Source organism: Chaetomium globosum, genomic scaffold (assembly GCF_000143365.1).
Source record: "Chaetomium globosum CBS 148.51 scaffold_7 genomic scaffold, whole genome shotgun sequence".
NCBI lineage: Eukaryota > Fungi > Ascomycota > Sordariomycetes > Sordariales > Chaetomiaceae > Chaetomium > Chaetomium globosum.
The window spans coordinates 245860-270692 of NT_165982.1; the positions used below are offsets into that span (position 1 = coordinate 245860).

At 56.3% G+C, this 24833-nt stretch overlaps 7 protein-coding genes across 7 annotated transcripts; 4 read left to right on the top strand and 3 right to left on the bottom strand.

Moving 5' to 3' along the window:
- Positions 1 to 27: 27 nt before the first annotated feature.
- On the top strand, positions 28 to 1657 carry CHGG_09659 (serine hydroxymethyltransferase; the record flags this gene model as incomplete). Its single annotated transcript, XM_001227585.1, has 4 exons — positions 28 to 63; positions 131 to 166; positions 242 to 606; positions 667 to 1657. 4 exons carry the CDS (start codon positions 28 to 30, stop codon positions 1655 to 1657), a joined length of 1428 nt encoding a protein of 475 aa, XP_001227586.1.
- Positions 1658 to 2946: 1289 nt separating this feature from the next.
- Positions 2947 to 6631, bottom strand: CHGG_09660 (uncharacterized protein; the record flags this gene model as incomplete). Its single annotated transcript, XM_001227586.1, has 3 exons — positions 2947 to 4254; positions 4310 to 5478; positions 5536 to 6631. The coding sequence occupies 3 exons, from the start codon at positions 6629 to 6631 to the stop codon at positions 2947 to 2949; spliced, it is 3573 nt and encodes a 1190-aa protein (XP_001227587.1).
- Positions 6632 to 7730: 1099 nt separating this feature from the next.
- Positions 7731 to 8665, top strand: CHGG_09661 (uncharacterized protein; the record flags this gene model as incomplete). Its single annotated transcript, XM_001227587.1, has 2 exons — positions 7731 to 7755; positions 7974 to 8665. 2 exons carry the CDS (start codon positions 7731 to 7733, stop codon positions 8663 to 8665), a joined length of 717 nt encoding a protein of 238 aa, XP_001227588.1.
- A 275-nt stretch (positions 8666 to 8940) lies between these two features.
- CHGG_09662 (uncharacterized protein) lies at positions 8941 to 11212 on the bottom strand (the record flags this gene model as incomplete). Its single annotated transcript, XM_001227588.1, has 4 exons — positions 8941 to 10312; positions 10572 to 10862; positions 10944 to 11075; positions 11175 to 11212. The coding sequence occupies 4 exons, from the start codon at positions 11210 to 11212 to the stop codon at positions 8941 to 8943; spliced, it is 1833 nt and encodes a 610-aa protein (XP_001227589.1).
- Positions 11213 to 13256: 2044 nt separating this feature from the next.
- On the top strand, positions 13257 to 15279 carry CHGG_09663 (uncharacterized protein; the record flags this gene model as incomplete). The annotated part of the gene is made up of 5 exons (XM_001227589.1): positions 13257 to 13290; positions 13366 to 13986; positions 14046 to 14120; positions 14179 to 14978; positions 15181 to 15279. The coding sequence occupies 5 exons, from the start codon at positions 13257 to 13259 to the stop codon at positions 15277 to 15279; spliced, it is 1629 nt and encodes a 542-aa protein (XP_001227590.1).
- A 483-nt stretch (positions 15280 to 15762) lies between these two features.
- On the bottom strand, positions 15763 to 19479 carry CHGG_09664 (uncharacterized protein; the record flags this gene model as incomplete). Its single annotated transcript, XM_001227590.1, has 6 exons — positions 15763 to 16608; positions 16764 to 16836; positions 17221 to 17954; positions 18113 to 18871; positions 19053 to 19330; positions 19392 to 19479. 6 exons carry the CDS (start codon positions 19477 to 19479, stop codon positions 15763 to 15765), a joined length of 2778 nt encoding a protein of 925 aa, XP_001227591.1.
- A 1702-nt stretch (positions 19480 to 21181) lies between these two features.
- CHGG_09665 (uncharacterized protein) lies at positions 21182 to 24005 on the top strand (the record flags this gene model as incomplete). Its single annotated transcript, XM_001227591.1, has 2 exons — positions 21182 to 22905; positions 23276 to 24005. The coding sequence occupies 2 exons, from the start codon at positions 21182 to 21184 to the stop codon at positions 24003 to 24005; spliced, it is 2454 nt and encodes an 817-aa protein (XP_001227592.1).
- Positions 24006 to 24833: the final 828 nt, after the last annotated feature.

The window sequence follows — 24833 nt, forward strand, 5'->3', positions numbered from 1 at the left end:
TTCCCCCCCCAACTCAAATCGACCACAATGGCGACCTATGCGCTCCCCGAGTCGCACAAGCAGGTTCGTTGCTTTCCTCTGCCATATCCCGCTCTTCGGATCGACCGGTTGCCTGACTCACCGCTTGTAGATGCTTGAGAAGTCTCTGCTTGACTCCGACCCCGAGGTCGCTGAGGATCATGGTAAGCAATGCTCTTCGATGTGAAAGCGCCCAATTGGTCAATTAACTCCCCTCTTTCAGAAACATGAGATTCAGCGGCAACGCGAGTCCATCATCCTCATCGCCTCCGAAAATGTCACGTCTCGTGCCGTCTTCGATGCTCTTGGCTCCCCCATGTCCAACAAGTACTCTGAGGGTTACCCCGGCGCTCGGTACTATGGTGGCAACCAGCACATTGACGAGATCGAGCTTCTTTGCCAGAAGCGTGCCCTCGAGGCCTTCAACGTCGATGGTGCCAAGTGGGGCGTCAACGTCCAGTGCTTGAGTGGCAGCCCTGCCAACCTTCAGGTTTACCAGGCCATCATGCCTCCCCACGGAAGGCTGATGGGCCTGGACCTCCCCCACGGTGGCCATCTCAGCCACGGCTACCAAACTCCCCAGCGGAAGTGAGTGCCTTCCTGAACCCGCCCTGCCACCCTCCGCTGTTGCTAACAAAGGCATTAAAGGATCTCCGCTGTCTCGACCTACTTCGAGACCATGCCCTACCGGGTCGACCTCGAGACCGGCATCATCGACTACGACATGCTCGAGAAGAATGCCCAGCTCTTCCGCCCCAAGATTCTCGTTGCCGGTACCTCGGCCTACTGCCGTCTGATTGACTACCAGCGCATGCGCAAGATTGCTGACTCGGTTGGCGCCTACCTGGTTGTCGACATTGCCCACATCTCCGGCCTGGTTTCCTCCGGCGTCATCCCGTCGCCCTTCGACTACGCTGATGTCGTCACCACCACCACCCACAAGTCCCTCCGTGGCCCCCGTGGTGCCATGATCTTCTTCCGCAAGGGTGTCCGCTCTGTCGATGCCAAGACCGGCAAGGAGACACTCTATGATCTGGAGGACAAGATCAACTTCTCCGTCTTCCCTGGACACCAGGGTGGCCCCCACAACCACACCATCACCGCCCTTGCCGTCGCGCTCAAGCAGGCTGCCACCCCTGAGTTTAAGGAGTACCAGAAGAAGGTGGTCGCCAACGCCAAGGCTCTCGAGAACAAGTTCAAGGAGCTTGGCCACAAGCTCGTCTCCGACGGCACCGACTCGCACATGGTCCTCGTCGACCTCCGCCCCTTGTCCCTTGATGGCGCTCGCGTGGAGGCCGTCCTTGAGCAGATCAACATCGCCTGCAACAAGAACAGCGTTCCCGGCGACAAGAGCGCCCTCACCCCCGGCGGTCTGCGTATCGGCACCCCGGCCATGACCAGCCGTGGTTTCGGCGAGGCCGACTTCGAGCGCGTTGCTTCCTACATCGACGCTAGCATCAAGCTCTGCAAGGAGATCCAGGGCGCCCTGCCCAAGGAGGCCAACAAGCTCAAGGACTTCCGGTTCAAGATTGCTAGCGGCGAGGTTGCCCGCATCAACGAGCTCAAGAAGGAGATCTCGGACTGGTGCCACACCTTCCCCCTCCCCGTTGAGGGCTGGCGTATGGACGCCGGCATCTAAGCTGGTATCGGCCACGGTACACCCGGCGCCATCCGGGCCATAATGTTCAACAACTGATAGGCGGACTCAAGCGGCCGTCTTGATTTTTTTTTTTTCTTTTTCGGGTCTGCATCTAGAAACAGGGGTGCACAGGACGGCGATCTCAACGAGTCATGGGTGCATGGGAGGGGAACGGAAATCGGAAAATCACTCATCTTGCAAATCATTTCATCAGGCGTTTGCATCATGGGTGTCTTGGTCATCAACTTACCAGGTTCGGTACCGGGAGGGAGTCTGGTTTATACCTTGGTTTTTAGCTTATTTAGGAGGCTGCTTCAACGCGGTTGGTTATACCCGATATCATATGCAACAACTGCGGAGTCGAAAAGCGAGCTGTTGTCTAGTTAATGTTGTGGTAACCCATGTACCAAATTGTGCATTTGCTGAAGTTGTCTGCCCTTCATACAATCTGATTCCACATTCACCTTCATCTGATATGAAGCTGGGGGGAGGAGACTGATGTCGACTTGAAGTTCAACTCGTGGGCGAGCGCGAGGGAGAGTCGTAATTCCGATATGTTCATTCGCATCCCATCGTATCCATCCGTAAGATGCAAAGATGCATAATATATATCTACATGTACACGAATAACCAAGATCCACTGCCGAGCAAAGCAGGGACAGAATAAAAACAACGAAAAGCGAAATGACAACGATACAAGACTTGCAATAAGAAAAGGGAAAAAAGAACAACAGAGGTATATGCAAAGACACGCCGCAGCGCTGCTGACTATGGGTGTGTGTGCACGCCCAGATTCCAGACTCTAAAATGATATGAAAGCCGACCCTCGTCAGGGAGGGCGGCGGGGGAATAGATGAAGTTGAAGTGATAGCAGAAGAAGAGAAAAAGAAGAACAAAGACGGAAAAAATAGCTCGCACCATACCTTTCCCCGTCCGCAAAAGAGTCCGTATCCTTCCGTTCACCCATCCATCCATCCATCCATTCATTCCAGACCGCCATCCCAACTCGTCCCGTATCGTAAACAACAACCAAGCATTCAATCCATCCCTCCCATCTCAGCGCTCGCTTGCCCGCTTGCTTGTCTCCGCCAAGAAGAAGGTAAAGGATAGAGAGAGATAGAAGAGAAACGGCAAGCATACAAAACACATCCATCCTGATTCAACCAAGCCTCCCTCCCTTTTTCCCAACCGCCCCCCATCCCATCTCATTCCATTTCACCACACCACACCCCCCTACCCTCCCCCGCTGCCGCAGGCGACACCCCACATGAATCAAGCAACCACCACGCCTACCGATGCTCCAAGCTCTCCGGGCTCATCATGCCCGTCACGGTATCATCCTTGTCCGTAGCCTGGCTGGCGCCGCCGTCCGTGGTGTCGCCGCCAGCAGCGACCGCCGGCGTGGGCACCGGCACCGGCATCGCCAGACCATTCGTACCGTCACCGCCGCTGCCGCCGCCGCCGTTGACATCACCCGCAGGAGGAGCAGCGCCAACCCCAGGGGGGTTCAGCACCGGCCCGCCCTTGCCGTTGAGTTGCTGCTGGAGGAGGGTCTTCTTCTTGTCGGGCGAGGCGCTCGCCGCGGCCTTGGCCGCGTTGGCCGCGTTGAGGCCGTCGGTGACCTGGGCGGCGCCCGACTCGAGCTTCTTCTTCTTCTTGGCCATGGCGATCTGCTCCTTGGGGCTGCGCTTCTGGGGCGAGACAATCTTGCCCGTGGCGCCGAGGCGGGGGCGCGCGCGGCGCTGCTTAGGCGGCAGGTCCTCGTCCTCGACTAGCGGGGCGTCGCCGTTAGCGTGTAGCTTGGCGAGGAAGAAGTTGCGGACCAGGCCGATCTGCTCCTGAATGGACTCGCGCGTGACGGGCTCCGAGGGCGGCAGCGGCTCGAAGAGGTCCTCGGTGATGGGCCCGCCGACGGCCTGGGTCTGCATCTGGTACTGGTTGCGGACGCGCGACTGGAGGAGGTGGAGAGGCACCGACATCATCTCGAGGCCAAAGTCCTTATCGAGGCCGAGCGCCTTGAAGCCGAAGAAGTCCTCGCCGAGTTCCTCGGCAAAGTCGCCGCCGACGAATTGGTCGCTACCGTCGTTGAAGGCGCCGGAGCCGTCTGCGCCGCCGTCGGTGAGGGCCGGGCGGAGCAGGTCAGCAAGGTGGGCCTTCATCCGCTCGTGGATCTGGCTAAGCTTATTACCCAGACGGTCGATGTCGTCGCGGGCGTAGCTTTCTAGCGAGTCGACGTCATGGCCGTTCTCGTTCAGCGTGTGGAGGATCACCTCTTCCGGGGTGAAGCGGGGTTGGGAGCGGGCGCCCCGTTCGGCAAAGACTCCCACGGCCGGCTTCTTCTCGGCTTCCCGGTAGACACCGAAGGTGCGGACCAGTTTCTGGAAATAATCACCGGCGATGTCTGTTACCGTGTCGAGCGCCGAAGGCTGCAGCTCTTCAAAGCCGGCGTGGTAGAATATCTTGGCCACGGAGCGCTGCATCGCCAATCTGCAGGTATCAGGTGCCATGACCGGCCCTTCTCCAGCCATAAACGCTGGCTCGGCGTCGGCTTCTACAAAGGGCTCCGGGTTGTATTTAGGAAATTGATTAGTGTACACCTACCAAGGTTAGTCAGTTGGGTGCTAGGACTCGCGTCGGGACAAGCCCACTTACATGAGTCTGGATTTGCATTTGCTTGATGACGCCGACCTTGGAGCAGAGCTTGCGGGTTTCTTGCATCTGCCGCATGTTGGCGTCGAACTTGCTAGTTAGTCGGCTGTCTGGCGGAAGGAAGTGACCAGATGGGATCAACCGAAGCATGTCTTCATGTTGATTGATGACGTGCCCCTCGCCGTCCTCGATCCATTGAAGCTTTGGGTCGATGTCAGGAATGATGGTTTGAGGCTCGTAATAAGAAGGAATCGTCCGGTCACCCTCGTCTTCCATACCCTCGGCGAGCGTCTCGGGTGCCTTGGCCCCATCCTTGGATCCGGCGGCCGAAGCGTCGAGGTGCGAGCCGTGGATGATACCAAGGGCTTCTGCCTCTCTCCGAGACTTGAGGAAGCGGCGCATCCCTACTTTGCTCCTCAGGAGAGCGGGCTCTTCCACGTTGAGCTTGTTACCCGCAAATAGCTGGTAACGCTCTTTAGCGACGAGGGCTCGGTCCTTCTTGGTGACCTGCTTCCAAATCTTGTAGGCGTCATCCTCGTAGGCTTGTTCTGCGGCCTCCCCTAACGCTTGGTCGAGGGCCATGCCGTTTAATGACGGGCCGTCAATTTCCATGGCGTCGGCATTGCTGATGCCAGATTGGCCATTGGCACCGCTAGGGGTCAGGGAACCGCCGATTTGCGGCGTGCCGAAACCAATGCTGCTGTCTACCTCGGAGCCTTCCCGGTGAGTTTTGGCGAGGATCCCATTCAGTTGCAGCACCGGCTTCTGGTCCACGCTTGGGGTTCCCTCCTTGCCCTCGTGCTGGTCGGACGGTGCTTTCCGGGACTTGTTAGTGCCTTTTGTCCCTGCTTTACGACCCCGAGACGACATTATCGGTTCGTCGTCGCTGTCATCGCCGCCATCGTCTTCGCCGCCGTTTTGTTTCCGGCGCTCTTCCGCCTCAACTTCGGCCCGAGGCCTTATGGTGACGTCCGGGATGAGCGGGATGAGCTTCTCGGCTTCCTTACGCATACCGTTCGCCATGCGACGGAGCGGGTGGCCCATGTCTTGGTTGTATTTGAGACAGTTGTCCCAGATCAGATTCAGATCCGTGACAAAGTCGGATTTGGACTTGAACTGGAGGCCTTTGAGCTTCTTGGTCATAGTCCCGAGGTCCATAGGGTGTTTGATGACTGCGGATTGTCAAAACGGGCCGCTCCCTCAAGGATGGCGGCGAGATGGCAACTTACAATTGTAATAATCGGGTGCATCCCTCTTGTTGACCCTGTTCAAAAACGGAGTCGAGTATTCGGTGTGCGCCTTGAGCTCGCTGAGCACCTTCTCGAGCGCTTCGTAAAGCTCTTCCTGGCCCACATTCTCCTCGCTCGCCCACTTGCTCCGGTTCTTACGAACTTCGTTCATCAGCGATCGGAGTTCGGCGTCAGATGCGCGCACTTGGTCACGCTTCATGTCTATCCTTGCGATGAGGTGCTTCAAGGTGAGACTCGATGCGCCGAGGTTTGCGTTGCTGAGCGAGCCGTGGTTCTGCTCCGGCTGGCTCGTGTGGCTGTGATGTGTCTTGTCCATCTCGGCCTGTAGCTGCTTTTCCGACTCGTCCAGTTGTTGCTGCTCAAGCATGGCCGTCCGGTCGTTTTCGAGGGTGTAGAAGAGGGTGTGGAAGCTTTGCTTGGCGGCCACCTCGGTCGCATTGCGCGCTTCTTCGAGCTCCTTGCGCGCGTCCTCGGAGGACTTGGCTTGTGTAGGCGACCCATCTTCGCGAGTCTTTGCGGCATGCCTCCCAGGCGATGAGACGGAGTGGACCGGCGAACTGCCGGACTTGGACGGTGATAGCAGGGTCCTGGCGCCGGCATCGTCGTCGACATGCTTTGAATGCAGAGCTTGTGATCTGGGAGCAGTGTCTTCTTCTTCTTCTTCTTCGTCGTCGTCGTCGTCGTCGTCATCGCCGTAGTCGTCTTCGTCGATGACGCGCTTCGCCTTCTTACGGGGCGGTTCTTGGGCGGGCGCGTGGTCTGTCGTGGGGGGCAGCAGGGGTGCGATCGGGGTCGGGGGGCGTTTGAGAGTGTCGAGACCGTGTTGGTTGTATTCGCCATTGTCGCCAAATAGTAGCGCAAGCCTTCCTTCGGCGCGACGAAATAGATTTGCGAAGTGAGCGCGTCGATGGTCCTCGTCGGGGTCGGATGCCTCAGGCATCAGCGCGAGTGGATTGTCGCTCGGAGTCTGCATCGGCAACGGGCCATCGTCCACAACGCCGTGGTTAATTCTGCTGCCGTTAACCTGGCTGGAGTTTGGCGTGTGCCAGGCAGGCTGGCCGTTCGTAATGGACATTTTTTCCGGGTCCGGGATGGCTAGGGGATGTTCGTCGCTCGGTCGCCATGCGCCGGAAACGCGCTCGTAATCAGCCGGCACCAGAGCAATTCAGGGCGCCAGAGTCACATGGGCGAAAAGAGCGTGGTCGGTAGAAGCGATGGATGAATTTTGAAGGCAATAGGCGATGCCGTGGTTGTATCCCGATGGCCTCTGTGATGGCCGATTTTGGGGCGAGTTGGACGTGAAGTCAACTTCGGAAGCAGGCTTCTGCCGTTTCTGGACAAGGGGGACTCCTTTTGCTGGCGCCGGGTAGGAAGTGGGAGGTACCTTGGGACTGTCCGTTATCCTTTGTCGCGCTCTTGACAACGTAGAAATTAGAGCTCAAAAGTTGGTTTATTGGACCTTGAAAGATTCAGATAACGCGTTATAGATGCTTTGCAACTTTTTATACCTTAATTCCACGTGTAAGTGATGCACCTAGATGGTCTACAACTGGTACCCTCGCGCAAAGACTGTCTATTGATCACGTGATATGACTTGCGCTGGCAAAGTGCAAGGCAAGGTGTGATGCAAATGTCCAATTGAACAAACATATAGGATTCATAAGTTTCTTGACTAAAAGCAAATTCCCGGAACGAGTCTGCGCAATTGATTCCTCTGTTTTGGTTTCCGAAGATGACTGTCTTGTTGTTGCGCGGTACCTTTTGCGGAAGCAGGGATTCGGGGTGAAGCCCAGGCGTCGCGACAAGCCAAGATCACTAAAAGCCCCACCTACCCCAGGCGACTTGAATCAGTCGCTTGCCCTGCGACGTGCGTCAGCCCCATGCTGTCCTTGTTCGGTACCTTCCGTTACAGCTCCTGAGATAGCGCCACAATCCCCCTCGCTTGTGAGGCTGGAGCTCCGACCTTGTACTGCAGCCTGCTTTGCCTTGTTGAGGCCCTGAATCTGACACTGGCAGCGCCAGATCTTGGGGCACGCACCGAACACCCCGTCCAACTCTGCAATTACATCCATACCTCTACAAATCAATAACAATGACGGCGCAAAACCTGTGACGTTCCCTCACCAATTTTCACCCAACCCATACCAGAGTATCAAAAGCAGATCTAGCAAACCATGAGGATAAGGCTTCCTTTTGCAGGTGCGTTTCAGATCCACTTCCACTTCCCACCCAACAGCCCAGCTTCTTGCATGGTCCCGCCGAGACACCAGCCCGGGCATCTTGATGAAGAGAAGCTGAGGTTCTTGCCCACATCCCCACCAAGCTCCAAACCACCCCCTCCCACTCCCCCATACCAAACCAACCCCCCAACTTTAACTCTAACTAACACACACCTCCCCCCCTCTCCCAAAAAACAGGCATCTTCGCCATCCTCCTCCTCCTCGCCGGCTACGCCGGCCTGTCCTCCCTCCAACTCGACTCGACGACGCTCCCCATCAACGACAAAGCCCTGCACCTGATCACCTTCTTCCTGCTCACGGTGGCCTTCTACTGGGTGGTAGACACGACGCGGCGGCGCACCGTGCACCTGGCGCTGGTGGTGTGCGGGGGCGGGCTCGCCGTCGGCTCCGAGGTCCTGCAGGCCGTGCTGCCGAACGGCCGGTCGTTTGATATTTTTGATGTTGTTGCCAATGTGGTCGGTGCGGTGGCGGCGGTGGGCCTGTGCGCGTGGTATCATAAGCGCATGTTGGAGAGGAAGCGCGTGAGGAAGTATACGGCTGTGCCGACGGGGGAGGGCGGGGAAGGTGGAGAAGATTTGGAGCTGGGGGAGGGGCCGGGGATTGGGGGTGGGAGTGGGAGTGGGAGTGGGAGTGGGAGTGGGAGTGGGAGTGGCTTGGGGGGCCATGAGGAGGGGGTCATTGGGGGGAGTGGTGCTGAGGGGCAGAGGGGGAGTCTGACGCTGGAGGAGGAGGTCGATAACTGGGATGAGAATGATGTGGATGCCTGGGACGAGGACGATGCGGGCGACGTTGGCGTCTCCGCGCCGACGGCTGGGAAGGATGCCGAGGCTGCCGGTGGCTTTGGCACCGCAAAGAAGCGCTCGGATTGAGGAGTTCAGCGGGGAGGGGGTTATAGGGATGGATGACTCTGCCGCGCTGTCGCGCAGAATGTATGGATAACGGTTTGCAATGTCTCTGGCGTTCCTGCAATCACTTTTCGCTCCTTTAGAATGGGTTGGGTCAAGGAAAGCGGAGTTCGCGTCGGGCTTGCTTGTATGACGAACCGCGGGCTCGGAGGTATTGGAATTAGCGAAACAGATACCATGACAACATCTCGGTTGAATGAATGCCCTGGGCGATGTACGACTACTTTATTTTACGCTCCCTAGAACCCAAAGCCCTCCTTGTGATACCAAACCGACCGCCCCCTGTGGACCCAGACGCCGAGGTGTGCCCTCAGCTCCTTAGCCATCTCGCTAGGACCGCACACAAGCACCGCAACCCGCTCCTCGTGGCCATACCTGAACAGATCGTCGACAATCTTCTGGATGTCGGGCCGCTTTCGGTTGTGCTGCGAGGTGTGCCGTGCGCGGCGAGCGTCCCTATGCATAGTGCTCATTTCGACCTCACCGGCGTCTGCGCCATCGTCAGTGCGGCTAGCAGCCGCTCTCTGCCTCAAGAACTCTGTTCCTTCCGGATCGGAGGCATCGCCCGTGATGAATATGTGGATATTGTCGTCCTTCAGGAGCGTCTGGCCTTCCTTCCCAGTTACGGCCCACGTCGCGTCGCCCGCCGACCGAACGGCCCACACCATCTCCACCCTCGCCGTCGGGTTGTTGTTGGTGATGGCGCGGTATAATGGGAGGGTGAAAGTAGCACCAACGCCGCCGGCAACAAGCAGGATCCGGTCGAAGTCGGTACGTAGTTGTGAGAGGCGGCTGGCCGCGCCGTAGGGACCTTCGATCGACAGAGGTATCTTGTCCTCGTCCGCAACGTTGGCATTGGTAGGCTTCGCGACGCCCGCGAATCTCCTGAGAGCCGCAGTCATGGGCCCACTACAATGGCGGGCAACCAAGGTCAAATCCGGGCTCTCTTCGTCCACGGCCGCAACCGTGAAGGGGTTGAAGAGAAATTCGAACAAAAGGTGCGAAGCCGACGCGGCACTCATCGATTTACGAGCTGCGGCCGGAATGCTGAGGTAGATATGGGAACCGGGACGCGTACGGAAGCGGTTGACCTTGGAATAGGGTATGCTGGCCGAGACCTTGACGAGATTCGTGCCTGAAATCGATTCAACCGTGGCGTGCCCTGTCACTGTGTCCATCTTGCGGGAGATCAGGTCGAGGAAGAATACACCAAGGGACTCGAACAGAAACGTTCTGGCCGGGGTGGCATGGATGACGATGAGCGCGGGAACGATGATTCCCGCAAGGAAGTGGATAATGAAGAACAGCCGGTACGAATACCTGCGAACCGGCCGGAGAGCTGTCGTAGCAAGCAAGAGCAAGCCGCCGAAGCCTATGACCCCCGATAAAACCACGGGCTCACCCAGTCGGTCGAGACGGTCTCTCTCGACGAAAAAGTTGAGGTAGAGGCCTGCATGGAGGGACAGCAAGGCGGCTGTGACCCGCGCCATGACCCTGTGCCAGCGGTTGACCTGCTCGTGAGACGACTGGAGGAGGAAGGCGACAGGGTTAAGTGACTTGAGTTCCAGGAGATATTGGAGCGGCCATTGTGAGATGGCAACGACTCCGAGTCTCTTTGTCAGATGTAGGTAGTCTGTGGAGATTAGTACACTACACTGCAATAGGGGCGGGCGGGTCCGCGACTTACCATCCCCGGTTTCCATCACAGAGAGCAGCAGCAGCCAGGCGGCCCACAACAGCCCGACGACCCAATTCTGTCCATTTGTTAACCACAGTCCCCCCGACGGGCTTTTTTTTTTTTTAAAAAAAAAAAAAAAAAGCCCAAATTATGAATGGGTTTTACGCACGATCTCTTTGGCCCAATACCCACCCGGCCACCACAACATCCTCACCCAACCACCATTGAAGCCTCCTAGACCGAGAACTCCAAGTCGCCACATTGCTGTTCCTACGCTCCTTCAATATCGGAGAGCTCGGTACAGGCGCATAACGGCCTTCGGATGCGCCAGCCTTGGACTGCTGCTTCCATAGACGGGATATCGGGAGGATAGCCACGAGAGCCAAGACGGACAGCTGGGCGTAAAGCGCATATTTGTCGAGAGTCTGGCGGCGGACCTGCTTCTCGGCCGTAGATAGGTCAATGAAGTGGTAATTGAGAAAACTCATGGCCGCGTCAGAGCATTACCTAGCCCAGATAAAAAGAAGAGGTTGAGAACTGTTCGCTCAGCCAGGAAAAACATACCTGGTTAAAAGAAGTCGGGACGAAAGAGAGGTTGGCTCGGCGGCTGCGGGCCGAACTTCAATGTTCGTCGGAGGTTGGGGCCTGTGCAGCAGAGTGGGACTGCCCTGCCAAGAACCGGAGATTAATGGGGCGCTAACTATCGATTGGTTTATCGGGTTTTGATCCCCTCTTGGCTCTGCATGGCATGTTCGTCTGCCAAAATGGCAATCCTTCGAAGATGCATGTGCTTACCCAACCCGTGCTCGCTCTGGATGGAGGGTGGGCGACATTGTAAGAATGCGAGGAGTGGCTTTCGCCGTCGGGCAACAGCGTTATTTTTCGAATTGGACTGAGTATAACGGACAGCGCTCTTTAAACCTATAATGACAGGCCAGAAGCTGTCATCCTTGCTGGGGCTTAGTGGTTATACAGTATTTAGGTAAATATGTACCTGGACAGCTCGCTTCTCTCCGCCTTGCATTCCGTTTCGGCCAACACGCGTGTTACAAACACATCTTTTGTCCATCATAGACTCATACTGATCCCTCGGTTGAATATACGGAAGTGATAAGTATGCCTCCCTATATTTTTGTACCCAAATTCAATCTTCCACCGGAAACATTTCGTAGGATCCATATTCGTCTTTGGTTTCGTCGTCTATGGCACCACCGGAACGAACTTGGCATTGCCGTCACCATCCAACTCCTTCATTCACCTCAAAATAGACTACGCAATTGTCATCATAATCTACACTTGAGATGGTGCAATTAACTTTGACCGCGAGACACCATGCACTGCTAGAGTTACATTCCACGAACGCCTCTTTGACGTCGACATCGGAAAGAGAGACTCGAGACCGATAACAGGTGTTGAGGGCCTATATCTCTACCTAGCTTCAGGACATAAGTTGTTGGAGCCATGGCCGGGGTAAGGTAGATAGACGTAGGCCGGAGTTCGTCACCGCTTTTACACTAATCGGACCGGGCGCACCTCTGAGACAGTCTTTGCCTCATTGAGGAGACCTAAAGTACATCTCTCTGCATTTGTTTGACTAAGGCAGCTGGAGGAGTCCGCCAGTATTCTTCCCATATTAGTTAAAACAAACTGAACTCCAAGTCGAGGCGGGTTCCTATGAAGGTAATCAGATAGATAGGTAGAATGTTGAAGTGTGCAGCAGATACCTATTGACTCTATTAAGCCAAACAGAAAATAGCTGGATCTACTAGTTGATTTCCTCTCCTTCAGGATAATTTTTCATTTTTTTTTTCTTTTCGGAGTCTAGCTCCTTTGTCAGAGGGTGCCTGGTTGAACGTCAGAGAGGTAACATAAAGTGATTCCCTACCATAGTAACTAAATACGTTCACCATTGAACGGGCATCAAAGATAGATATCATAGATGTTACCTTCGCAGTGGTGATGCTAGACCGTTGTAATGCCGAAGTCACCGTCGGTCAGCTGAGTCCTAAGAGAAAAATCCGAGTAAAAGCCCGGGTCCGGACACGAGAAAGGGCAAAAGAAGTGATGGGAAAGAAACCGCGCAAAAGGAATTAAAGGAAAGAAGACCAGTAAAAAGAAAAGTACACTGGGCGATATTGTTCCTCAATTCGTTTCTCTGGACAACATTTGGTCGACATCTTATAACCAAGGGACCCTTCCCCCACCGGAGTCCGCCTTTCTTGTAACCGCTATTCAAAAAACGTTGTTGTTTGCAATGATCTGGTACATTGTGGAGGGGAAGAATATCTTGGTGGGATAACTGGACGTTGTGAATTTTCTGGTTGGAGTTTGTGGGTTATAGAATAGTGGGAAATGGGTTTGCTTTCATGGCACCGATGATACGAAACGTATAGTAGAGAAGAGTAATGATTCATGCCATGGCGATGGCACAACGAATATTGACACCGAACTAGTCAACCTTGGAAGTCGTGCCTTAAAAAGGACCTCAGGACTGTTCCGAGCTACTTACTCCTATTGGCTATAATACCGACCCGAATGCGTGTTGGTGAGATGGGATGCACCTCGCTACAGGCGCAATAAAAAGAATCGGATTCGTCTGCGCTAAATGCTGACATAGGGTGGGTAGCACTGAACGGATGTTTTGGATGACAGCGGGGTTCGCATCCGTTCAGCTGAGTGGAAGCGGGATGGAAATTGAGTGGGATTGTGGTGAAAGTGACAGGGACCATGAGAATCTCGCTGGAAGGCCAATCGCAGCATCTCGGTTTGGCTTGGCCCGTGAGGGACGCAGTCAGCACCACGAAGATTGTTTGTTTGGGGCTGATGGTGGTGTTTTTCTGATTCAACATCACAAAGCACAACGCCTGCGTCTCTAGGATGGAGAGCTTCGATTGCGTGGTCGTCGGCGCCGGTGAGTCTCCTGAGTCCTTTGGCCATACTCGTGGTGGTATCTAGGGATATATCAGATGTTAACTTAACTCCAAAGGTTGGTACGGCCTAGGCGCGGCCAAACAGTACCACGTCACTCACCCGACGGACTCGTTGGTGGTGTTTGACGGGCAGTCCACGCTGGGAGGGTCATGGGCTTCGGAGCGCATATATCCGCTGCTGAAGAGCAATAATCTGTTGGGGACATTAGAATATCCTGACTTTCCCATGACCACAGCAAGGTTCCGGGTCAAGACGGATAATTATATCCCTGGCGAAGTTGTCTACGAGTATCTCCAGGCCTACGCAACCGAGTTCGGCATCGCCAAGCATATTAGGTCGGGGACGAAGGTGTTGTCGGCCGAGCACTTGGACGGGGCTGAAGGGGGCTGGGTTTTGACCACTGCTTCCTCGACTACCAGTGGCAAGCAGAAGCAGAAGCTCGTCAAAGCACGCCGGCTCATCATCGCCACGGGGATAACATCAGAGGCCTTCCTCCCGCATTTCCGAGGCCAGGAAACCTTTGGCGGCCGCCTCTTTCACGGCAAGGACTTCCAGCAGAACCGCGATACCTTAGATACTGCCAAGTCGGCAGTGGTGTTCGGCGGCCACAAGTTCGCCTGGGATGCCGCCTACGCCTATGCCACTGCGGGCGTGGAGACGCACATGGTTATCCGGGGTGAGTCCTGCGCAGTAGGGAGGCGAGGGGATAGTGCCCCAGCTAACAGACCGACTCAGAATCTGGTCACGGCCCCTGTTGGATGTCGCCTTCATACGTGACGCCGTTGAAGAAGTGGATTGAGAAACTTGCTAGTACGATCATAGGTCCCGCTTCCCCTCATCGCGCAGCATATCTGACTTGGGTTCCTAGACATCAGATTTCTCACCTGGTTCAGCCCCTGCATATGGGGCAACGTGGACGGCTACGGCGGCATCCGCAACTTCCTGCACGGCACCACGTTGGGGCGGAAGATAGTCGACGTCTTCTGGAGCGTCCTGGGCGGCGACGTGCTGGCGCTGAACAAATACGACGCGCACCCAGAAACGGCCAAGCTCAAGCCGTGGCTCCCGGCCATGTACTCGGGCACCAGCTTCAGCATCCTCAACTACGACACGGACTTCTTCCAGCTCGTCAAAGACGGCAAGATCCGCGTGCACGTCGGCGACATCACCCACCTCAGCCCGGGCAAGGTGCACCTTTCGGACGGTGTGCAGCTCCGGGCCGACGTGCTGCTCGCCAACACGGGGTGGAAGCACGTGCCGCCCATCCGGTTCCTGCCCGAGGGCATTGACCGCGAGCTCGGCCTGCCGCACGCGGCGGACGCGGACCCGTCGCCGTCCTCAGACGACCTCGCGTGCCAGCCGGACCTCCTCGCGCAGACCGATGCCCAGATTCTCGCCACCTTCCCGCGGCTGCGCGACGAGCCGGTCTGGAACGCGCGCTACAAGCCGCTGCCGGGCACCAACCTCCCCACTACTGCGGACGATAACGGTGACGGAAATCCCAACGCCTCATTAACCCCCTTCATGTTGCACCGCTTCATGGTACCGCCCTCGGCGCGCTTCCTGCGCACCCGAGACATCGCCTTTGTCGGCAGCGTCGCCAACTTCAGCAACGTCATCACGGCCCACGTGCAGGGCTTGTGGGTGGCGGCGTATTTTGAGGGGCGGGTGGGTGGGTTGGGCCAGGGACTCGACAGCAGGCAGTGGTGGGGGGCCGAAATTGGAACTGGAAAAGATTCGGCGGGAGGCGTTACTGCACAATCGCTTCGGGCGCTGGCGGTACCCGATCGACTGGGGCAGTCGCGCGCCGACTTTTATTTTTGATGCGGTGCCGTATTTGGATATGCTGTTGCGGGATCTCGGCTTGAAGACGCATCGTAAGGATGGTGTGTTTGCTGAGCTTTTTAGTGCGTATGGCCCGGAGGATTATCGGGGGATCAACGAGGAGTGGGCGGCGGCGTCGGCGTGATGGGTTGATAGTTTTGACAGGACGGACCCCCTGGAGATCGACAGGGCGGGATGAAGCGGCCGGCGTTCTCGACGAGTTTATTTTGTACCTCAGCCGCGTTGTATCCAATGTTTACCAACCATGGGCGTGATCGGTTGAAACCATGGTTACGAAATCGGTGGTGACAGAACCCCCTAGTTAGGTAGTTATCTATCGTATTCCTGAAAAGAAATATACTACAAAATTGCTGGCGTCGCTTCGTTCGTCAGTCGCGCGACCCTTCGCTACGCTACGGGGCGCTTCCTTACTCTCTCCCGCTCCTGGCAATTTTCCTGTCCCTCTCCGGAGGACAATCGGGGTTAGGGTTGATCACGGGAGAGACGAAGCGCCAATATCTGTCAGTCGGCCAACAACTCCATTCACTCGAGCTTCTTATCCCACCTATACCAATCATTTCTATTATCGTTCCAAGCGCTGATGCATCTACACTCTCGTCGTCGCTACTTATATACCTATTGACTCCTCTGAGGGATCCTTCCCCGCCACAGCATCTAACGCCTGCAGTTGTCTGATAGCGTGATCGGACAATTTTAACCCCATAGCTCGTGATGGTGTCTCGTGATAGATCCTGTTGCGGTCGAAGGGCTTCTCAAACATTAGCCCACCCAGTGTCTTCACCCGGGAAACGGCCACGTAGGAGAGACCAGAAGCGAACTCCGGCGCAGAGATATCGCAGACAACCTTGTCGAGAGTGATGCCCTGTGACTTGTGGACGGTGATCGCATAGCTGACCAACAGCGGGAACTGCTCTCTTGAACATGAGTTGGCGCCGACCATGAAGTCCTGCCGCACTCGGAGGATGGGAACAACCAGCTTCTCTCCACTGCGGAGCGGCTCCCCGTTCGGCATCGTGAAGGCGGGGCCGTCGTAGTCGTCGAAGGCCACCATGATGACCTCGGGCGGGTCTCGCAGCACGTCAGCATCTTCTTTCCAGGATATGTCGTAGACTGTGCCTTGCGCACCGTTGACGAGCCCGACGTCCGCCCACAAGTTCCGCGTTAGCATCACCCTGCAACCAACACACAAGGGCAAGCGCTTGGCCAAGTTGCCGGCATTTGAGGATTTAACCTTCTCCGCACCAACACCCTCGTGCTCTGCCTCGACCTGAATGGCGGGGCTGTCCAGGCCAAGCATGTGTTGGTGGTTGTACTCGACGACCTGGGTCTTGGTGGGATAGATGCGAAGCGCATCAGCAAAGCTGTCAACCTCCTCGGGAGAGAGCTTGACAGAACACCTCAAAGCGAGGAGCTCCCAGGAGGGTACTGACACATCAGCTCTCGCAAGGGGACGCTAACAGAGAGGAGATACTGCTTCTAGTGTGGGTCCAGGTCGCGTAGGCACGTGCTGCCCACGTGACCCAAGCAGGTCAGGCTTGGTGCCGTGACAGCCAATCATTAAGAATGGGGCATCGGCCAATCAGGGACGGATCGTGAAGAGGAATTCACCATCCCAGAGTAACCAGTCAGAACAGGATCGTTAGATAGATAAGACGATCCAGGAGCATAGGTACGAAGGTACCTAGAGGCCGAGATAGTATATAGTCACTCGTTCTGGAGAGCTCTGGGAGTTCTCCAGTTAGCAATCACAACTACAGTTCGCTACAAGCTCGAGAGCCTACTGTTGAGACAAGTCTTTGTTGTGTACCTTTTGGCTGCATCGAACCTAAGCACCCTTGAGAGAATACCTTCAACCGAAGCTGAACCCTAACAGGACGGGCCCAGAGACAGGTTCGTCACACAATACCTTTAAAAAAAAGAAAAAGAAAAAGGAAAACCGGTATCTAGCTACTCCACTTGGCTACAGTGGCCAAGGACGACCGAGTGTATGGATGGTCTGCGCCAAGGATTCGCTGCTGAGCCTGAGCACAGTCCTCTATCAATGCCAAAGCATCTGTGTGTCGACCTTCGACCTTTCCAAGTAAACGCAAGGTTGTTCATGCTCGTCAGCGTGTCTGGGTGGTCGGCCCCGAGCTTGGTTTTGCTCGTCTCCATCACCTGCACGTCCAGCTTCTCGGCCTCCTCCCACCGGCCCTGGTTCCTGTATGTCGATGCCAGGTTGGCCATGCTCGTCAGCGTGTCTGGGTGGTCGGCCCCGAGCTTGGTCTTGCTCGTCTCCATCACCTGCACCTCCAGCTTCTCGGCCTCCTCCCACTGGCCCTGGTTCCAAAATGTCGATGCCAGGTTTGCCATGCTCGTCAGCGTGGAAGGGTGGTCGGCCCCGAGCTTAGTCTTGCGAGTCTCCATCACCTGTACGTCCAGCTTCTCGGCCTCCTCCCACCGGCCCTGGTTCCTGTATGTCGATGCCAGGTTGGCCATGCTCGTCAGCGTGTCTGGGTGGTCGGCCCCGAGCTTGGTCTTGCTCGTCTCCATCACCTGCACAAACAGCTTCTCGGCCTCCTCCCACCGGCCCTGGTTCCAAAATGTCGATGCCAGGTTGGCCATGCTCGTCAGCGTGTCTGGGTGGTCGGCCCCGAGCTTGGTCTTGCTCGTCTCCATCACCTGCACAAACAGCTTCTCGGCCTCCTCCCACTGGCCGCGGTCCATTTGGACCAGAGCAAATAGTGATATACTTGCAAGAGTCGCCATATTCTCTGCACCCAACTTTTTCTTGCGAACATTTCTCGCCTTGCCTAGCATCTGCTCTGCAACTTTCATATCTCCCTTGCGACCATGCATACCATCCCCCGTTATGCAAAAGTGTCGCCCATATTTCGACTGTCTCTTCGCTGGGTTGGTAACCAAGGGCCACTTGAACGTGCGCGAAGAGACTCCAGCACTTCACCCAGTTCTCGTACTCCCCTGTCGGGAATGACGCTGCCATTTGCTCGATGAACTGCTGCTTGAACGTCTCCTGCTGGCCGAAACGTTTCCAGCCACTTCCTCATCGACAGCTGCACGAGCCCATGCATCTCAAACTGGTCCCCCGCCTCATTCACGACGATAAGAGTCGTAGTCCCGTAATATTGCCACATCGTCTTCGAACCGACCGTCCATCTCGTCATCGCTGCTGTCGGATTCCCTGAGTCTTCTGCATCTTCGGAACCACTTGCTCGAGTTGCGGTTTTGGTCTGCTTAGAGGACTTGAGGAGCGACTCCGGAATGCCTTGTCGATCAAAGAAGCTCATAAGCGAAAGGAGATCCGCCGCAGAAGGCCGCTCGGACCGAATATGGTCAAAAGATATCTGCCATGTCGTGAGAATCGCGTTCGACGCGCCTCCATCCCGACGTAGGTCTCCAGCATCATGCTCTAAAAGCCTGCTCCTTTTGCGCTCAGACTCCTGGCACTCAGAAAGGTACTTCTCGAGAGAGCTTCGCGGTGCCCTTGCCTGTATGTAGGCGGCAGCCTGGCTGATGGCTAGCGGAATAAAGTCGAGCGCGCGTACAAGCTTGGCTGCCGCATCGGTATTCAGGATTGATCCCAGCTTCCTCTCCAGGAGCGTTAGGGCGTCCATCTGCACCATCGGTCCGACCTCGATGATGTTTTGGCGGCGTCCGGTCAGCCTGGAAGCCAGGTCCTTATTGCGTGTTGTGATGATGATCGACCCGTTTCGACTCTGTGGTAGGAAGTTTGCAAATGGTTTCCTGTTGCATACGTTGTCGCTACTGTAGAATACATTGCGGTCGTCAGCGCTATCAAGGATTATGATCCATCTGCCGTTCCGCTCGTTGGACAGCCAGCCGTAGACAAGCTGTGGGATATCGGCCCCGGGCTGGTTTCGGCCCTGCTAGCTTGACGTTGTCGGCAATCTTTCTGAAACCCTCTTCGACACGCGCCTGCGTGCCGGCGTGGACCCAAAATACCCATCTGTCAAGATGCCCCGCGGCGATCCGATGCGCATATTCAATGGCCAACTGCGATTTGCCGACACCGCCCAGGCCCACGAGGGCCACACGGCCGGCCAGCTCGGAACAGCGCTCGTCGATTTGATCGAGAATGTCTCCACGGTTGACGAAATCGGGGTCGCGGGAGAAGGGGATGGTCGCGAAGGGAATCGGCGGCGTTTCCCGTCTTTCTGAGATCTGAACATTAGTGGGGCATCCCATCGGCTCTGCACGGTGCCACGGTAATCTTACCCGGCGGGGGGAACTCGATCGACCCATAATTGTACCCTACCTGGAGACCATGGTGGTTGGACCCGAAAGACGCAGACATTTGTGCCATCGTTGGCGATCGAGTCGATCGATCGTCTATATACAGTTACAGTACTGTAGAACAGTCAGCTGTTGGTATGATGTTTCGCTGTCAGGGTGGTTTTGCGGCTGAACTTCTTCAGTCTCAGCTGCCCTCCAGCCACAGCCAGTGTGACGTAGCGTAGCTAACGACTCAGACACCGACGACCACACAGCGTCAGATCACCGCCGCATATATATGGCTCCGCAAAACTACTTATATGACTCTCGGGTTGTCCTCTTTTAGCCAACGCTCTGTATATAATCACATTCTTAGTTATCCCTACTGTGTAAGCCCACTGCCTGGCAAACAGCGACACGGAGACCGTACCCGCATCGTCCGAAATGCGGCGACGGCACACGACGGGCGGGCCGGCAGTCGAGCAGCAGCAGCTAGAACCATCGTCATCCAGCACTTGGTCAAGGAAGCCAGACGTGCCCTCTCTTATCTATTAACCTAACCGTTGATGGAAGAGCCGGGTTCGGCTTATTATTCGACCACGGTCATCGTAATAACAGCCATTTCTGGCTGACAGTCCAGGTTGGCTGAAGGCCATCCATCGTAATACTACGTTGTTGCATTACCATGTATATCCTACCTGGTATGTACAGTACACCAATGCGTGCGAGGGCACACGGTGTGGTTGGTTAGATGCATAAACGGTCCGTGCGCCAGAAAGATGTGTGAAAGCAAAGCGGAAGCCGGTTTCGCTAGTGACCCGAAGAAGTCACAAAAAAAGCTGGTTCCCGTAACCATGGTTTCAACCGATCAGGCCCCATATCTTTAAGGTTATAATTCGTATACGAGGCAAGCCCACCTATTGGGTGTCTGGAACGGTCAGCGAATTGATTCTGGAACTTGGCGGCCAGCGGCAGGTTGCTCAGCCACCCAGACACGCAACCTGAAAGCTCCCTACAGGGGTCGGGGATAACGATGACAGTGACAGACCTCATACGAAAGACATGGTACGGGCGACCCAATGAAAGACTTCCATGATGGGTCATCCCATCGATGATGGAGACATCTGACGGGCTCTTCTTGGCCAGTCAGCCAGTCTGTACTGGTACCAGCTCAGTTCGTCGTTGGCGTGCTTCGGCGGTGGTTGAGATTTGGGTCAGGACTTGGGAATTGGAAGCTGGAAGAATGCCGCGGCGGTTGTTCTCGAAGTGCCAGCTTACTCGAGCCAGCGAGCTTGTCTCGAGCGGGTTCAATCTCTCCCGCACACACCTTATCCCCGGAATGCGAGATACGAGCAGTGTGTTGCGTAACACGGAGAGACTTGCGGCCGGGACCACGGCACGTTGAGCCAAGAATGACCCACGGAGATGATTCCGTGGCCAAGCGGAACGGAAAAAAAAAAAGGGGGGGGAAGGGTGCTAAGGTAGGTATCAACAATGCGCACGAAGATGGGGGTCACAGAGAAGAATGTCAACGGTTTGGAAGGCCAGTGACCAGGCACTGCCCCGAATGGCCCGCGTGCTCTGGTGCTCTGGTGCTACCGAGGACATGAAATTGACGAAACAATAGGGAGGTAACCTCTTCTATTGCTGCCAAAGAAGGTGCGAGTGAGACAGCAACAATGCGATAGCGCTTGCCGAGTGTTCTGATGTCTTTGCCGTTGCCCGGTAGCTCCTTTCCTACCTACCCTACCTTACCTACCACCTATCCAAGCATCTCACCTTCGAGCCTTCCTATGGACGCCTGGAACGTACGAGGAAGCCTCGCGTTCCTCCAACACTCGCTAAAATCCTTCCTTCACAACGGCAAGGTGAAGCTTTTTATCCTGGTTCTTCTTTCATTGCTCTCCTTTACCCTCCTTGCTCATCGCCTGTCCTTCTTTGACGACTTCTACACACGGCATGTTCCCGCTTCCGCTCCCGCCCCCACCGCTCCCGGTCCCCAACCCGGCAAGCATGAACCCAGTGGGTGGTGGATCGAGTTTTTCGGCCGTCTCGAGAGCACCCGCATAACGCTAACCCCCCTTAAGCTCCGCGGTCGTTCACTCAATTGGAAACCCGATGTCGACGGAACACGCCTGGACCGGCTTGATCTCACCGAGGAGGACGAGGCCATACTCCGCGAGTCGCATGCTTCCTTCATTAACCAGCTTGCCGTATTCGCCAGCCACCTGCCCTACCATGCCGGCACTACCGGAATCGTAACGACAGCCGGCGAGCGCAACTTTGGGCAAGTTATCTCGCTGGTGCTTATGGCGCGGCGAGCGGGCTCCCGCTTGCCAATAGAGATTATACTCGATTCGTCCTCACCATGGGTGGATCTCGTGTGCTCTGAGACGATGCCTCGGCTCAACGCTACCTGCGTATCCCTCCCCGACAAGTGGACTGGTATAGATCTCCCCGAGAGAAAGTTGATGCGCTTTCAGTGGAAGTACCTCTCGATCATCGCGTCGACCTTTCAAAACGTACTCTTCCTCGACGCCGACTGCCTTCTCGTACGGAATCCGGATCCCATCTTCGACCTCGGTTCCGAACCGTTTACTTCGACTGGGTTTATAACCTGGCCCGACTTTTGGGCGTCGACCACGGCGCCACGGTTCTACAGGATCGCTGGCGACCTCGAGGTCCCATCAGTAACCTCGCGGGCCACTTCGGAGAGCGGCATGATGGTGTACGATAAATCCCGCCACGCCGACACCCTCCTCCTCGCCGCCTACTACAACTATAACGGGCCGAAGCACTATTATATCATGCTCTGCCAGCACGGTGCGGGGGAAGGCGACAAGGAAACCTATTTCCACGCTGCGCTGGTGCTGGAAGGGCTGCGGAGCCGGGGAGTATACAAGCAGCCGACGGCGTGGATGAAACCCGGGGTCGGCGTCAAGAAGGGATATTACGACGTCAAGAAGATGCCCCGTTCGCACGGGCGGACGGTCAACGGCAAGTGGAGGGGCATGTTCATGATGCAGATGGATCCGATGGTGGATTATCAGGGAGTTGTGGCGGCCGTCGACAAGGCCGGAAAGAACGAAGCCCATGCGAGTCCTGGGCCGAAAAAGAGGCAGCACTCTGGGGGAGTTGAGTTGGCGCGCGCGCAGGGCGAAGCGGCGGCCGTAGCGGAGGAAGACTTTATCACTGACTCGTCGTTCCTCGGCACGGTGGGCAACCTGACGTGGGAGAAGCTCGACCACCGCATCATGTTTTTGCACCATAACGGCGTGAAGCCTGACTTTACGCACGTCCTTGATGAGAAGTCGGGCTTTGTCGCGAAGAACGAGAAGGGCGAGTATGTGCGGCTGTGGGGCGACCCGGGCTGGCTGCGGGACACCTTGGACCGCGATGTCGAAAAGGATCTCTGGGAGGACTCGATGCGAGTTTACTGCCAGACAAAATTAGAGAAGTTGGAGCGCATACGGGAGGTGTGCGCGAGGATGGGCATGCTTTATGCAAAGGTGTACTTGTAGGTAGTGTTGAAGTAGGTATTTCTTGGGATCTTGTTGCAAGGGATTTGCCCTCTTTTTGGTTCTACAGATGGTTAGAGGATGAAGATAGAAAGACAGAGGCTAGGCGTTCCTCGGCGCAGTTTTTGGAGTCTAACTCGTGTCATTGAGATCCAGGTTGCAACAATACCTCCGTGCGAAGTCCAACAATCCAATGTGGCCGAGGATGTCCGTGTCTTACATGTGCCGTCGCTCTCTTGCCTAATACGGTTAGCTCAATACCAAAACTCATTCATTGATGCGCGTCAGATGCGATTTGGCTTTCTGATGTAATCCACAGATTACACATGTCAACTTTGACACTCTGAACTTCTTGCAACCACAATTTAGTCGCCCAGCTTCGAAGCCGTGGCCGGGCCGAACATGGCCAGTGCAATGCATCAACGCCGCATCCTCGTTAGCAGCGCATTACGCACCAATGGCGATCAATGGCCAATTGTCAAGACAGCACCATACGCAACCGAGATCAACCCTGATCTCACTCGAGAAGGCGCTTTGCAAGAGGATACAACAACAACACGCACTCGAACCAAGCAACACCTCTAGCTCTATCTCCCCCAAATACCACCGCCGACACGCCTCTACGGCCGCCGCAACCATCACCACCACCACCACCACCCCGAGCCACGAGCAAACCCGAACCCGAAACCGAACCCCCCCCTCCTCCGCCACCGACGCCATCACAACCGCCGCCGCCGCAGCAGCAGCATCTGCGAACCCTCCTTCGACAACCCGCCCCCCACCGCTCAACCTCCCGACCCGCGCGACCCCCAGCAACGCCCCGCCCCCACCCTTCCTCTCCCCCGCCAACTTCTCCCACCTCTTCGCCACGGGAGTCGCCTACCTCAAGTTCTACAAGACCGGCCTCACATCCATCGCCACCAACACCCGGCTGCTGAACTCCACCAAGCCCACCACCGAAAGACCCCTCCTCCTCCCCCCCGAAGCTGGGGACCATCACCAGCACCACACTCCCCAAAAGAGAAATACCCAATGTAATGCCCCGACCCTCCCACGGCTCCAGACGGCACAGGCTCATGCGCTTGCGCTGGCAGCATGATGTCCCGCCGGCTGCCGCTGTTTGCGCTGCTGCTGGTGGTGTGTGGCGAGTTTATGCCGCTTGTCGTGCTGGCGCTACCGGCGGCCGTGCCGTTGAGGTGTCGCATTCCGAGGCAGGCTTAAGGGGTTGATGGAAGAAGTTCAGGGATTCAGGGGGGTGGTTAGGGCTCCTCCTGTGGGGGAGGTGGGCCCGGGGGATATGCCGGGCTTTGTTGGGGGCTGAGGGTCAGGGGTGTGGACGCCGGGGTTTGTGCTGCGGCCTCGGGTGGAGGAGGCCGGTTGGCGTTTTTGAGGGAGGATGATGCGTTGTTGGTGGCGGCGGGCGGGGCGAAGGTGCTGGTTGAGGAGGAGCTGCGGCTGGCGTGTGCGGATCGCGGGGTGGATATTTTGGGGCGGGGGGAGAGGGAGTTGAGGGAGGCTCTGGGGAAGTGGTTGCGGTTGACGGATGAGCGGAGGTTGGGGGAGGAGGGGCGGGAGGAGGTCGTGAAGAGGTTGCTGCTGCTTAAGGACAGCGAGTGGCAGGATTGAGAGGCAGGGTGTGGATGGCGTGTATAACTGTGTACTACGGCTGTAACTACGGGATTAGACGGGCCTTTAGAAGTATGTTGGGATATAGATGTCCGCGAAGGGGAAGCCCTCTTCAGTGTATGTCAGGGATATCGAATCTGATATATATCAAGCTGGGCGCACTCAGCAACGGGAGGGACTATGAGTTTGTCTCACTTCCACCTATTCCCACGGCCGAAGTAGCCCTCACCATTTAACGCAGCACATAACCTAATGCCTTCTTCACTTAGATTGTTTCTAGACTACCTAGCCTTCCTCTATC